Here is a 14,681-nt window from a genome sequence, read left to right as displayed (position 1 = left end):
TGTTCACCATCACTTAAAACTCAACCGAGCCCCGACGACAGCGGAGCGAGGGCGTCTTCTCCTCGTCAGGAAGAGAGCAAGATGGCTGTTATCAGGGTTCGTACGGTCATGGAAAACCTGGAAAAGTCATGGAATTTTAAAATGGTCGTTTCCAGGCCTGGAAAAGTCATGGAAAAAACGTAAATCATAAAAGTTTTGGAAAAGTCCTGGACATGTTAAAATCACATGTTCATTTACGCCGAGTTTGAAATAATTAGTATGTTTTTTTTAAAGAAAGACACTCAAAATATAAGCCGGCGTACTCTCTCAATACGCAACATTTTCTACAGTTTTCATGTTTATACCGAGATTTCAGTTTGATCATGGACATTTGGTTTAAAGTCATGGAAAAGTCATGGAAATCCATTGGTCAAAATGTTTAAGAACCCTATGTTATTAACCGCAAGGTAATATCACGTATTGTTTTTTTCCCCTGTCATTTAAATAAATAAATAAATATTTTTAGCCAATGACAAATTGAACTCTGCACTGACTATAAGGGATACTGGCTTGTATTTGTATTAGACTGATGGTTGTTGCAGTCGACACTGGCAGAGGGTTTACATTTCTAATTAATGTGCTCGTTAATCATCTGAACAAGTGCAACCTGCTGTTGAAGATATTAGAATGCAAAACATTCACTTGAGGGAACGCTCGACTCATTGGACCCACGCGCCTCTCTGGCTGTGTGTCGCTGTGCACAGCCAATGATGACGCAGCCAAAAGTGTGCTCGGTGTTTTCACCCGTCGACTCATCGGATTTATTGCGAGGTAGTTGTTGTTCAAGTGATAAGAGCAGTTGATATTTGGCCTGACTAATTTATAGTAGATGAATTACCAGTGTGAATCGTATTCATTCTGAACTTCACTCATTACAGCGGAGACCAACCACTGGTTAAGATGGATAGCCGAACAATCTAATTCAGAGCTCGTCAGTCAAGTAATACGATTATTTACTTATTGATCTTCGCTCACGACGGGTTGAATAGTTAATCAACAAAGGCATCCAGCATAATGCTGCAGATTGTTGCTGGATGGTTTGCAGGCAACCGAGATCACGTGCCTGTCGATAATATTGCTTCGTTGCTTGTTGGCCGAACTTGTGCACAGTAAATAATTCTGCACAATAGTTAAAAACTACCGAGCACAAGCTCACATTTGTCTGGAGTTGAAATTTTTTTTGCAACAGCCTCAGACCCTTTTTTATGTTGGTTCCTCTTCAGATTCTCATGCAAAAAATCGGTAACCGTTATTAAAAAAGTTGGATCCAGTCTGTGTCATGACTAAAGATTTGTCAATTTTTGAGGCAGCCGATGGGACTTGCACACATTCTCTAATCTGACAGTTTCTACACCAGCTTTGTGGAATCCCTAAATGATGCGTTGTTGGCCTGAAATTGCAAACACATTGTGTATTCATAGGAAATTAATATACACTCTAGTTATATCATTCATATATTAATGAGAAATAAAATAAGATCGACCGGAAGCGTCGCAGCGTCTTGTCAAAGGAAACGTGCCACCACTTGAATACTAACCTTAATTATTTATCTGCAATGACCAATCTGTCTCTGTTCAAACGGGAACATAATGAATTGATGGGAACATCACCTCCTTAATTATGTGTGTTTATTTTTGTCATGGTATTTAAATCATATTGAATTATTTGCATTATGACATTATTGCAACCAAAGTTTCCTTCCCCTTGGAGTTTTCTTGTAAATGAACAGAATGTATGTTTACATATGTTTTACATATTCTTTAGGTCTCACAAAAAAAAACATGTTGAATCCGTTTCCTTCCTCATAAAACATGACGGCGATTTTTATTGGACTCTTTATTGGTTTATTTTATCTCCACATTTGATAGTTCGCATTCATCTTCTCCCCGGAATTTGGAACGTGCAACGGCAGTGTTTGATTCCATATGCATGAAGGTGGTTTATTCGCGGATCTTCTCACCGACGACGACGAGATCAAAAGTGATTGAGTTATTTAACGGTTTTGATTTATTACAAACAATCAGGCCCATCCATCATGCTCCTACGTTATAGATCCTCCACATACACATCTTCCATTTGATTTGATTTTGATAGAAAGTAGTTTCAGTCGTTTCAAAGGAGGATGGACCCATTTTTTCTTCTTTTTTACAGTATGTTGGCACACGACTCATCCTCATGCACTGGTAAACATGGGCATTTACGATCCCCACACACATATGACTTCCCTCCCCCTCCCACATGTATTTAGCCCATGTACATGCATGTGCAGACAGCTACACAGAGGTACACTACCGTTCAAAAGTTTGGGGTCACTTAGAAATGTCTTTATTTTTCAAAGAAAAGCACTGTTTTTTCAATAAAGATAACATTAATCAAAAATACACTCTATACATTGTTAATGTGGTAAATGACTATTCTAGGTGGAAACGTCTGGTTTCTAATGAAATATCTCCAGAGGTGTATAGAGGCCCATTTCCATCAACTATCACTCCAGTGTTCTAATGGTACATTGTGTTTGCTAATCGCCTTAGAAGACTAATATCTGATTAGAAAACCCTTGTGCAATTATGCTAGCACAGCTGAAAACAGTTATGCTGGTGATATAAGATATACAACTGTCCTTCCTTTGAGCTTGAAGTTTGAAGAACAAAATTAATACTTCAAATATAAATCATTATTTCTAACCTTGTCAATGTCTTGACTACATTTTATATTCAATTTTCAATTCATTTGATAAATAAAAGTGAGTTTTCATGGAAGACATGAAATTGTCTGGATGACCCCAAACTTTTGAACGGTGGTGTATGTGTTTAGTAATATACACCCTTGTGACAAAACGGCTAAGGGGCTCTTACATTTCCGCCCTCTAGTATATTACTAATTAGGCTATTACAATTTGTGCCGCCTCGTTTAGTGAGAAAATTACTGCCATTCTCCATCTAAATCAAGAGACGGTGAACTCGTGAAACCTCAGCAAAGGAAATGGTTGATAGAGGTGTGAGTTTCTTTCCGTTTCATGCGGCAGTCGCTCCCTTTTCTTAGTTTCTCTTTGACTTGTTGCTCTGACCTCCCCTGTCCTAAACGTTTTAAATGTGTCTCGTCTTGATGACTATTTAATGGTGTTGTCTTTTTCTCTGTATGGTTGATCAATCGCCCCTGAATATAATAACGAAATGACGAATGCACATGTCCTTATCTCTCGGCTCCCTGTTCTGTCGCACTCTGTTCGCTTTGCCTTCTTTTTTTCCCCAGCAGTGCATCTGAAGGACCCGCAGCACTCGGGTAAACCACAACAAAGGAAACGTTGTTGAATCTGTACCTCTTGCATCGCTCTCGTACAGAGCGTGGTTGGTCGCTCGACGAGGAATGGGTGATTGATGTTTTTTTGTGTATTTTATTCAGTCAATCAAATCAAATACAATATTATTGTATATAATATACAAAAGAGAAAGACTGAAACGGTATAGGTAGAAGCAAAAAATGCTTATAAATTCCTGTCCTAAATTGAAATCAAAATAAATCAGAAAATTAATATAAAATAAAGAAAAATAAAAAAATGTATATTTGTATATATACTACCACATACATCTTCCATATAAATAACTTTTTAATCACATTTATAACTCAAGAATTGTTTTATAAATAATTCCCTTGAAACCCAAAAAGGAGGTCACCATTCTTACATCCATTTCAACATTATTCCATAATTGGACTCCTACAACAGAAATACATCTTCTTTTAATCCCTTTTTTAGCCTTTTTTTTTGTTTCAGTGTAAGCAATCACAGATTCCAGGTGTTCTCGACATATCACTCTGTCTTTTCAGGGGTGTCTTCTTCTTCAACGCACAAGTATACAAATTGTGATTTGGTTACAAATGTGTACGTGCAAACCACTTTGGCGTGTTCTCTTGCTGGCACCTGACATCGGAAACCTGTACTGTGGATATGTATTTTGGGTCAGTTTTGCAGCGTCAACACCACCAGCAGCCACCGTTGACACGCATAGCATTCCCATATTTACCGACTTCAAATTTGACGGAACTCTGTGCTTTTTTTGCGGTTTGATTCTGGTGAGAACTATGCAGAATCCGTCGCAGTCCTGCAGCCGTCGCCTCCCGTCCGGAGGATGCTCTAAGTTAGCGTTTGGCTAAGGCCCCCATGACTGAACCAACCAATATCCCTCACACTCTTCCTCGAGTCCAGGCTCTGAGCTCTCGATTGGGTCTAGGGGTCCCGACAGTTATTAGAGGTTCTGACAGTATTGATCAGATGGGTCCATTGCATCAACACGTTAAACCCCAAAACACACCTATTTTTGCCATCTTTTTCCACCTGTTGTTTTTGTGCCAACACGCTGGCGACAGATGGGGGCATACGCCTGTCCGTCCGCTCCGTTAAGATAAGATAATCCTTTATTAGTCCCGCAGCGGGGACATTTACGGGATTACAGCAGCAACGGGGTAAAGTGCACACAAGAGACGGAGTAAAAAAAAATTACCGCGACCATTAACTGAAATATTATACAGAGAGAACTATTATTGCACAGTGTATTTAAACTGCACTGGCTTTAAGTGTGTTGTTGTCTACTGGGAGCAGCAGGGAGGAGCTGTGGTTCCCCTCCTTCACACACCGCAGGAGGAGCAGCCGGTGTCCTGCCTGGGGTGGGAGGTGTGCTCCATCACCCTCCCACCACTTCCACTGGCCAGACACACACACACACACACACACTGCATGAACGAGATATCTCCGGAACGCTTGGAGGGAAGTTCTTATAAATATAGCGCACACATCCACCTGGGTTCAAGAATGAGCTGATTAGATTTTGCAGTCATAAAACGCGTTTGTGGTCAAAACTCAATAATTTATATTCTAATTATGACAATCTATCACGAGTGTGTAATAGGATACATTGACGAAGTGTCTTTTTGCGGGAAAGACATCGATGTAAACTGCCACTTGACGAGTTGGCGGAGGCAAACCACCGCAAGGCTCAAATTCCATGTTTTTCTTTGAATAAAATAAAACACAGACATTTGGTCTCGCAAACATCTCCCACAACACACACATAATTGAACAAGCCAAATTGTGTCTGCGTAGCCAAATTAGTTTAGATAGAAATCATTTAAATGGTCACGGACTAAGAAAAGTTAATCTCAGTTATAATTGGGACTATTTATAAGCCCCGTAACAAGCCCGGTGCATATTGCAATAACAATAAACTGATTAGCTATAATAGGGGAACTCCACCAATTTCCCAAATGAAGATCAGTTGATGTGGAGTGGTGTCACACAGCCTGTGAAAACAGTTGTAACACATCATCTATGTGTCTGGAGAAGATCTGTCGAGTCTGAAGAAACGGCCCCAGTAACGGTCATCAGGCCTCGGACGCCACAACAGAAACACAGAGCTTCAATAGCTGATTATTATTATTATTTTACTGCATTCTGACATATTTGCTGTTATGTGCAGGAGTCGGAGGAGGAGAAGCTTGAGGTAATTGAATTACAGTCCGACTGGGATACTCAGCGCGCCCTTTTCCCACCAGGCCAGTGCATCTCTGCCAACAGCTGCACACACACACATATATAGATATATATTATATATATATATATATATATATACACTACCGTTCAAAAGTTTGGGGTCACTTAGAAATGTCTTTATTTTTCAAAGAAAAGCACTGTTTTTTCAATAAAGATAACATGAATCAACAATACACACTATACATTGTTAATGTGGTAAATGACTATTCTAGGTGGAAACGTCTGGTTTCTAATGAAATATCTCCAGAGGTGTATAGAGGCCCATTTCCATCAACTATCACTCCAGTGTTCTAATGGTACATTGTGTTTGCTAATCGCCTGAGAAGACTAATATCTGATTAGAAAACCCTTGTGCAATTATGTTAGCACAGCTGAAAACAGTTATGCTGGTCATATAAGCTATACAACTGGCCTTCCTTTGAGCTTGAAGTTTTAAGAACAAAATTAATACTTCAAATATTAATCATTATTTCTAACCTTGTCAATGTCTTGACTATATTTTCTATTCAATTTTCAATTCATTTGAAAAATAAAAGTGAGTTTTCATGGAAGACACGAACTTGTCTGGATGACCCCAAACTTTTGAACGGTAGTGTATATTTATGAGAGACTTTCCCTCCCATGCAAAATATCCATTAGCCACGCTTTCACATATGCTTCCATAAAAACTGGCACACGCGTATAAAACAATCCTTTGACGCCCTTATTCTTTGACGTCTATAATCTGTCAGTCACGCCTCTTAAATTCTACTGAAATTATCCTCAAATGTTTAAGTTGCGATGGCTTTAGAGAGAACACAGAGGACGAGGTTTGTCTGTTCTACTGTCAAGAAATACGAATAGAGCAAAACTATCATTGTGTCCGTCTCTCAGCTTCCAGCCTGTCTGGCACCAACTCCCAAACTCATTTGTTCCCGACTGAAGATGTATATCTGAACTGTGAGCATACAACAACAACAAAAGTTAATCGTTTTGTAAAATCACTCAGCGCTGTAGTTTTCAGCAAGCGTTGTTGTTTTAATAGTTCCCTTGTTGGACGCTATTTTCACCAGTATTGCTCTCTGAGTATTTACAGCAGGAGGATCGACTCAAAGTGAATTAAGTGTCCGTAATCAGAGGCCAGTTCACCAAGAGAGGGCTTTGGATACACAGACACGGCTTTCTTAGGATTACACAACCGGTGTAATTAATTGAGGCTCTCCTTTTGTTTGCATGACAACCCTGATAATAAACTGAATAAATACAAGCACCAAAAGAAAAGAAGCATTAGTCATCGTCTGGCAGTGTCGGAACAGATGGAACAAGTTGAATCTGTGTTTTTGGGCAGTTTACACGAGGTAAAGTGGCCCCGGTTGTGGGGGCAGAGCAGCATCATTATTTTAATAATCATTCTCATAATTACAGGGTGTTTTTATTTTATTTTTCTCCCGTGACGATCTCGCCCACTTTCCTATTTCTCTCTGTCTCTCTCTCGCTCTCTCTCTGTCGCTCTGTCTCTCTCCCTCTGCCTCTCTCTCTCTGTCTCTCTCTCTCTCTGTCTCTCTCTCTCTCTCTCTCTGTCTGTCTCTCTCTCTCTGTCTCTCTGTCTCTCTCTCTCTCTCTCTCTCTGTCTCTCTCTCTCTCTGTCTCTCTCTCTCTCTCTCTCTGTCTCTCCCTCTCTCCCTCAGTCTCTGTCTCTCTCTCTCTGTCTCTCTGTCTCTCTCTCTGTCCCTCTCCCTCTGTCTCTCTCCGTCTCTCTCTGTCTCTGTCTCTCTCGCTCCCTCTGTCTCTGTCTCTGTGTCTGTCTCTCTCTCTGTCTCTCTCTGTCTCTCTCTCTCTCTCTCTCTCTGTCTCTGTCTCTCTCTGTGTCTCTCTCTGTCTCTCTCTCTGTCTCTGTCTCTCTCTCTGTCTCTGTCTCTCTCTCTCTCGTCCGATCTCCTCGTGGGCAGCAGACGGACATATTTCCAGGACGAGACCTGCTGCCGAGATGATTTCTTGTTTGAATGCAATGCTCTGTTGATTTATAGTCGACTCGTATGAACTTTTCATTTGCGGGAATGCTCGATGTTCTTGGAGAGAAATGGCCGTGCAGACCTTTGGTTCACCACGGCGTCCATGTGAGACAAGAATGCTGCATAGAGCACGAGGTCATTCAATTAGGCCGATTGATTAATTGTCGTGGGTTTTGAAACGGCGATGGCAGCTTTTACAAGACATAAATAGAACTTCTTGCCGCTCCCTTTCTGGCTCTTTCATCACAGCGTTGCTCCCATTTGAGCGGCGCTCTGTGACGATGGTCTCCTCCGAGGTGCAAACACACATCGACTGACTTCAGCACAAAGAAACCCCGCCGAGCCTCTCAACGTGTGCTGAAAGAAGCAGTGTTGTGGCACGAGAGGCGGACATGGATGTCATGGAAAACCTGGAAAAGTCATGGAATTTTAAAATGGTCATTTCCAGGCCTGGAAAAGTCATGGAAAAAACTTAAATCATAAAAGTTTGGGAAAAGTCATGGAAATTTGTTATAATCACATGTTCATTTACGCCGACTTTGAAATAATTAATATGTTTTTTAAAGAAAGACGCTAAAAATATAAGCCGGCGTACGTTATCAATACGCACAATTTTCAAAAAATTTCATGTTTATACCGAGATTTCAGTTTGGTCATGGAAATTTGTATTAAAGTCCTGGAAATCCATTGGTCAAAATGTGTAAGAACCCTGTAAATAACTGAACAAACGATCAGTCTTAACACCAAAATGCGGCGGTCCCGTTTTTCAAGCAGCCGTGAGATTTGTCGTCCCGCGTAACCACGGAGACGCTCCGACGTGTGTCGAGAATCACTTTTTACAAGCTCCGTGACTTCTTCGACCACTCGGGGGCACCGTCGCCGAGAGCTGATGAAATTACGATCCGCCCGCAGTGTGATCCTCCGAGCCGCACGCCGTCGGCTTTCCCCTCGCAACATGCCGTGGTTCCTCTACGCCTCGGTCCATCACACGGACCCGCCGCTCGTTGCGTCGCTCTCCAACACTCGCGGGCTGTATCTGTGAGCAGGTCGTTGCATCATTACCTCCAGTTAGCGATTGTCTGCCTGACTTTGTTTCCTTTAATGTCCTCTGAAGAGAGCGGCCCGCTGGGCACACCAGTGGAATGGAAGGTTAAAAAATATATAAAGAGGTTTAAGAGGTTGGCAGGTTAAAGAAATGAAGATTTCTTATGAGCCCACTTGTGGTTATTCTCTCACTTTATTACCTTCGCATTGAAAATGCGGAAGGTTATGTTTTGATCGCCGTGTATTTATTTATTTGTATGCGTGTTACTCGCATAACTCAAAAAGTATGAAACCGAATCGCATGAAATTTGGTGGGATGTTTGGTTATTATCCGGGGACCATTTGATTAGATTTTGGGATCGATCGGGTCAAAGGTCAAGGTCATGAAAAGGTCAAAATCTTCTTTTTACCATAGCGCCAATCCCAATCTTGTGATATGCGAAGGTATACTGAGTGCCCGTTCTAGTTTTGAATGCGACTGTTTACTATTTTGGTGTGTGTGTGTGTGTGTGTGTGAGAGGAACCCCTGTGCTGGACCATTTGTCCAGTCGTTGCATGGGACTGGGCCGACGGTCCAGGGATTGCTTTAGAGCTGAAGGCTTTCTCAGGCGCCGTCGTTTCATCTGTCTCTCTTCACGGTGCCCCGCCTCCTCTCTGTCCTCCTCCTCCTCCGCCCTGTCAACTCTGTCGCCCCGTGTTCTCTCCATCACCGTCATCGTGCCGGTTCTTGGCAACCCCCCCTCTCTTGTTTTGCGTTTCCTCGTCGCCACTTTTTTCTTTTTTTCGTTCTTTTTCAACTCCCCTCTCTGCTTGGCAATCACATCCTCGCCGCCTCAGTTCTTTGTTCTCTTCTCATCTCTGCCTCTGTTCTTCCCCGGGGAGGACACTGGATCCCGCTCATTGTTTTTATTGGTAGCTTCCGCTCCTCCGATTAGTTTGTGTTTGTGCAGCGGTCCTCCTCACGTCGCTCTTCGTCCTGCCGGCGATGGAAACATTCTGCCTCTTAAGCTCATGTCCACTGACATGCATCCTGTGTACTCTCCGCTGTCTCTCTCGGTTCAGCACTCGCTTCATCTGTTGCATATTCATCTCAAATCAGTATTTATTCATAATTATCCTTTTCAGTTTACACACCGCCCTCAAACACTCACGCATATTTATTTTTCGCCTTCGGCCGAGTCTTTACCCGTCATACTTACAGCCGACACGTTTCACCGCGGAACAGGAACGTACCTCTGATATTTATCGGGACTCATGCAGATTTGTAATATTCATGTTTTTCTGTGTCAGATTAGATATTAAAGAGAATCACGGGGATTTAAGAAATGCTTTCAAAACCTTTTTTCTTTTTCTTTTGGCTCACTCGCATCAGGTGTTGGTGCTTTGGTTTCACACACACACACACACACACACACACACACTGCAGCTCCCTGTGCTGGATGTAATTATGCAGGTTAGATGACAGCATTTCCATTCAGCCGCTCTCCAAGAGCCACGATACACTAGTTTGATTGCACCGTAATGGCAAAGAAAGTAATTGGCACGACAAGTATTCCCCTGGTGGTTGGCTGGACACCGAGGGTTGGCATTACAGTATTGGTGATTTAGAGTGCGCACGCTTGCCCAAATGTCAAGTGTGTGTATGCTAGATTATAAAGATTAAGTCACGGAGTGTGTTTGCTCTGGAACGGCTGGAGGAGGCGGGTCAAGCAGCGCCGCGTCATGGCAATAATCAATCCAGCGAGGAGGAGGAGGAGGAGGAGGAGGAAGAGGAGGAGGAGGAGGAGGAGGAGGAGGAGGATCATCATCATCATCATCATCATCATCATCATTTTGAATCCAGCCCAAAGTGTGACTGGAGTCCTCGCCCTGTGTCCTCTAACTGTAACGTGTCCTCTTCGTGTCCTAACTGTAACGTCTCCTCTTCCTGTCCTCTCCATGTCCTAACTGTAACGTCTCCTCTTCCCTTGTCCCCTGCAGTTGGCCCTGGAGGACCCGGTGCACAGCGTCTCCCTGCAGCAGTTTGTGTACGAGAAGCTGAAGGCGCAGCAGGCCATGATGGGGGACCAGAGCTTCGGGGTCCTGATGGAGACCGTGGACACGGAGCTGGTCAGGCAGCTCCAGGAGTTCCTCAAAGGCCTCTGAATCGCATCCGTGTTCCTTTTCTACGTTTCACAAACGCCCACCCACACCTCAATTCTCCAAAATGAACCGCAAGAGCTATTAATCTGCCCGGCGTGTGGACTAATCCGACCCTCCCCGACCTCCATCGAGGCTTTCGCCTTATCTAGATTCAGAGCGGTCCAATGTTCCTCGGCTCACACGCCGCGTCCCTTTCCCCATTATCTGGATTCCTTTACATCCTTTTTTTAAAATCAAGGTTTCCAAGGTACTTGGGAAAGGGTCAAAGAACCCCCCCCCCCCCCCACCACCCACACCGAAACCACAACAGAGCTTCCACTCCGTTGGTCGGTCGTTTTCTTGTTTCTGTGGTTTTGAGGTGGAACGGGTATTATAAACATTTGGGGGGCGGGGGGGTTTGAGGAGTAGACCGGAAATAATCACCTGCAGGTGCCAAAGTAGGATCCTCTGACTATTTTTTACGGGGAAACGTACAAATTGCAGCCGAAATGTAGACGAAGCGACCGAGGCGTGTACAGAATCTATTCTTGAAGAGGAGAGAAGAAAACATGTAATTTTGTATGTATGTAAAGTACGGATGAGATTATGCAGGATGATATTTTACCGTTTAGTTTGTTTTTACTTTGTGTTCATTTCTCTTCCATTTCAAAGAAGAAAAAATAAAGAAATTTAAAAAAAGTGTTTCCATAAGCGGAGGTCAAGTTGAAGTAACTCCTGAGAGAAGTTTTACTTTCACTTCGAGGGGATCCAGTTTGGATGTCACTGGGTGATTTTTAAACGGTTGATTTGTAAGAGTGCTGAACCACATTTCTTTGTATATACATACTGCTGCTAACTGTTGGAGCACTTTAATAACCAAAAACTTTTCCACCTGTTTTCATCTGTTCCTCAGTGATCTTCTCACGGGTCTAAAGAAAAGCCTCAACGTGGTACATCCAACTCCACCCTGACCCGTTGCCATATCTCATGTCTCAGTGCTTTACTGACCAACCGCAAACGTAACATGCCAACTAGGTTGTGTCTTTAAAAACACTTTGACAGCATCTCATTGGCTGTTAAATAAGTGCTATTATGAGCCGCTGTGACTTTATAAGTCCACATGCATTACGTCGCTGGGCTGCTCCACTGCGGAATTATTAGAATGTTTTTCTTTTATTTGAACAATCGTTGATGACCTTGTGGCAGAGGGGAGGCGTCGCTAAATTTGGTTTTACTGGGGGGGGTTTTCAGGAGCTTGTGGCAGGCGGACATGTTTCATGCAAGAAATTGGGTTTAAAAGAAATATATCTGTTGTTGTCATTTGAACCTCTTAAAGAGATTTAGATTGGATCACCTTGTCTTTTATACTCTACTCTTCTGGGATTCACGGATTAATATAGTTTTATTTTCTCTTATTTGATCAAGCTCCGTGGGAGGGAGGTAATCCTGACTCTCGCTCCTCACAGCCTGATGCTTTCATCCTTATTAAACTCAAAAGAGCTTTCTTACTATTCTGTTTTTTTCTTGACTCGTTAAACAGAAGACGATTGCTGTGCTCGTATTTCTTTCTTTCTTTTAATGACGGCAATTTTGAAGTACGCAGCGTAACTCTGGGCCATGAATTTGGTTATGCTTTGATGAGAAATGATCCGAGTTGCTTTTTCCAAAGCATTTAATAAAATCAGCCAAAATATATGTATTTCTGTTCCTTTTTGAATGACGCAAACACCTGATCCTTGATGCTGTGTCAAAGGGTACATTATCCGCTCGACTCTTGTTATCTTCGCATTGAAAATGTAGAAGGTTATGTTTTGATCGCCGTGTATTTATTTATTTGTATGCGTGTTATTCGCATAACACAAAAAGTATTAAACCGAATCGCATGAAATTCGGTGGGATGATTAGTTATTATCCGGGGAACATTTGATTAGATTTTGGAATCAATCGGGTCAAAGGTCAAGGTCATGAAAAGGTCAACATCCTCTTTTTACCATAGCACGGTCAATTTTTATCCAATTGGCATGCAACTAATGCCAAAATGTTCATAATTCAATGCCCAATCTTGTGATATGCGAAGGTATGCGCTCTACCGAGTGCCCGCTCTAGTTTATGGTGGGTTCATATTGGCCCTCTTATTCACGGGTGTCAGGGACCTTCTCTTGCTAATAACACGAGCAACGAGAGAGATTAACAAATTCAACAGAACAGTTTCCCCTCCGATGGAATAAAAGCCGAACATGCTTTCTCGGTAGGATTGTTTTGCTCTTCGGGGATTCTGCAAACGCTGTCGGCAAACGTTGCAGTCATAAATATGTATTGTTATAGTTGCACGGCATGCAGCTCGTGCACAGTGCTGCTCTGCTGGCGCCACAAAGCAAAATGCATCACCTCAAACTGACAAGTCGACGTTTGGCCACAGAAGTGCAAAAGGACAAGAAAACCAAGGTGGCGGCGGACGGCATCGACCCGTTGGTCTTAAGTACTCGAGAATAAATGAACTTCAGGCAACCGATCACTCGAGTGGCTCATGGAGTGCAAAGAAACGATTACGGATTCTTCACTTCCCCTGCTTTCTAGCCCCAACACCAATTATTCAAGACCCTCGTCCTCACTGCTGCTGCACGTTCTCCCGGTGCAGCCCGTTAGAGACCGCTGAGAGCCGCAGGTGGACTATCGATGCTCGGTGGTGATTGTCCTGGGGGAAGCCGGAGGATTACCTCCTCTGTGATTTGCATTCTTCGTTGGTTGAGTTCCCCGCTTCAAAGCCTTCCTTCCTCATTCCAAACCGTTGGATAATTGTCAATTATCTTATGTATGCACCCACCAATGCATTTCTCAGGGTGATGGAAATATTTCGGATGTTTTCGGTATAAGGGGAATACCGCCCCCCCCCCCCCCACCACACACACACTGCAAAGATAATGTTTCACACTCTATGGAAATGTATATCATACTTAATTAATTCTAACGAAAACAGTCGTTAACTAGAACGGGCACTCGGTAGAGCGCATATCACAAGATTGGGCATTGAATTATGAACATTTTGGCATTAGTTGCATGCCAATTGGATATAAATTGACCGCGCCATGGTAAAAAATAAGATTTTGACCTTTTCATGACTGACCCGATCGATCCCAAAATTTAATCAAATGGTTGGAGGTTTTTACCTTTTCATGACCTTGACCTTTGACCCGATCGATCCCAAAATCTAATCAAATGGTCCCCGGATAATAACCAATCATCCCACCAAATTTCATGCGATTCGGTTTAATACTTTTTGAGTTATGCGAGGAACACGCATACAAATAAATAAATACACGGCGATCAAAACTTAACCTTCCGCATGTTCAATGCGAAGGTAATAAATAGCTAGACATTAATACATTGGGCTAGCACTGTCACCTCACAGCAAGAGGGTGAGGGTTTGATTCTCGATCAGGTGGGCGGTCCTTCTGTACGTTCTACCCGTGGCAGCGTGGGTTCCCTCTGGGTTCTCCAGCTTCCTCCCGGCGTCCAGAGACATGCAATGCAGGGTAATTGGTGACGTAGGTGAGAGCGTGAATGGTGGTCTGTCTCTGTATATGTGTGTAAACCCTGCCTTTGCCCAATGTCAGCTGGCATTGGCTCCAGCACCCCCCGCGGCCCTAAATAGGATGAGCGGTTTGGATAATTGAATGGTCTTGCTCAAGGACACTTCGACATTTAATTCAATATATTTTATTTTATATAGCCTAATATAACAAATTTACAATCTGTACGCTTACGACATCCCTGTCCCAGGACCTCACATCGGATCAGGAAAAACTTCCAAAGAATTGAAAAAATGTGGGAAAAAGAGAGCAACAGAGGAGGCTCCGGCCTCCCACGGTCCATCGTTACTGCACGAGGCCGGACAGCGCGTCTTTTGGACGTTGCGACTATTCGAGCTTGACGTGTGCAAC

General features: G+C 43.0%; 1 protein-coding gene across 1 annotated transcript in view; it reads left to right on the top strand.

The window, feature by feature from the left end:
* The window catches only part of ipo11 (importin 11), a 97,919-nt gene extending 85,480 nt beyond the window's left edge, over positions 1–12,439 (top strand). Inside the window, exon 30 of the mRNA XM_056418731.1 lies at positions 10,600–12,439. Within this exon, the coding sequence (XP_056274706.1) occupies positions 10,600–10,764 (165 nt within the window). The 3' untranslated portion in view covers positions 10,765–12,439. The remainder of the gene's footprint in view (positions 1–10,599) is intronic.
* The last annotated feature ends 2,242 nt before the right edge of the window (positions 12,440–14,681 follow it).

The sequence above is a fragment of the Pseudoliparis swirei genome, chromosome 7, assembly GCF_029220125.1.
Source record: "Pseudoliparis swirei isolate HS2019 ecotype Mariana Trench chromosome 7, NWPU_hadal_v1, whole genome shotgun sequence".
Lineage (NCBI taxonomy): Eukaryota > Metazoa > Chordata > Actinopteri > Perciformes > Liparidae > Pseudoliparis > Pseudoliparis swirei.
This window is presented reverse-complemented; position numbering and strand designations above follow the sequence as displayed.